The sequence below is a fragment of the Chaetura pelagica genome, unplaced genomic scaffold (assembly GCF_000747805.2).
Source record: "Chaetura pelagica isolate M959 unplaced genomic scaffold, ChaPel_1.0 scaffold11, whole genome shotgun sequence".
In the NCBI taxonomy this organism is placed as follows: Eukaryota; Metazoa; Chordata; class Aves; order Apodiformes; family Apodidae; genus Chaetura; species Chaetura pelagica.
This window is the reverse complement of record NW_009952694.1, coordinates 4,589,050-4,589,563: the sequence shown is the minus strand read 5'-3', so window position 1 is coordinate 4,589,563 and position 514 is coordinate 4,589,050. Positions and strand designations below refer to the sequence as shown.

The 514-nt window shown below is 57.6% G+C and overlaps 1 protein-coding gene across 1 annotated transcript in view; it reads right to left on the bottom strand.

The window, feature by feature from the left end:
• The window catches only part of NPC2 (Niemann-Pick disease, type C2), a 3,424-nt gene extending 3,184 nt beyond the window's left edge, over positions 1-240 (bottom strand). Inside the window, exon 1 of the mRNA XM_009993954.1 lies at positions 231-240. Coding sequence (XP_009992256.1) covers positions 231-240 — 10 coding nt within the window. The remainder of the gene's footprint in view (positions 1-230) is intronic.
• Between the last annotated feature and the right edge of the window lie 274 nt (positions 241-514).

Sequence of the window (514 nt, the reverse complement as noted above, 5' to 3'; positions counted from 1 at the left end):
TGAGGAGAAGCGCGGCTGCGCTGGGTCCAACGCACTCGGGCAGACAGGAGAGACAGACGGACAGACAGACACCCTCTCCCATGGCGCGGGCACGGGAAACCCCGGCACCACGCTGGGAACCTGTTGCAGGGCCCTGCTGCAAGGCGGGCGGGGAGGAACACGAAATAGAAGTCAGTCGCTAGCGAAGCCGACTGGCCTGTAGCCTTACTCATCACTTGCCCTGTACCCACTGGTTTGCATGTTGAAAGCTGCCTGAGCAACCCGGAGTCACATCCCCAGTATCGGGTGGTTGCAGCTTTCCACAGCACGTAGGAGTTGGTCCTGCTTCCCAAACTCGGGAAGCACTGGAGACTACCAGCTTTGTGCTGTGGATGCCGAACCAAACCAGAGGATAAGACACTTCAGCAAGCTTTTGAACAGAGCTAAAGTTTACAGCTTCTCACCAACTTCGTACAGTAGCGTTACCCTTAACGGGGTCACGCCAGGAACAGTGTGGACATGAAGGCCGTGAGCC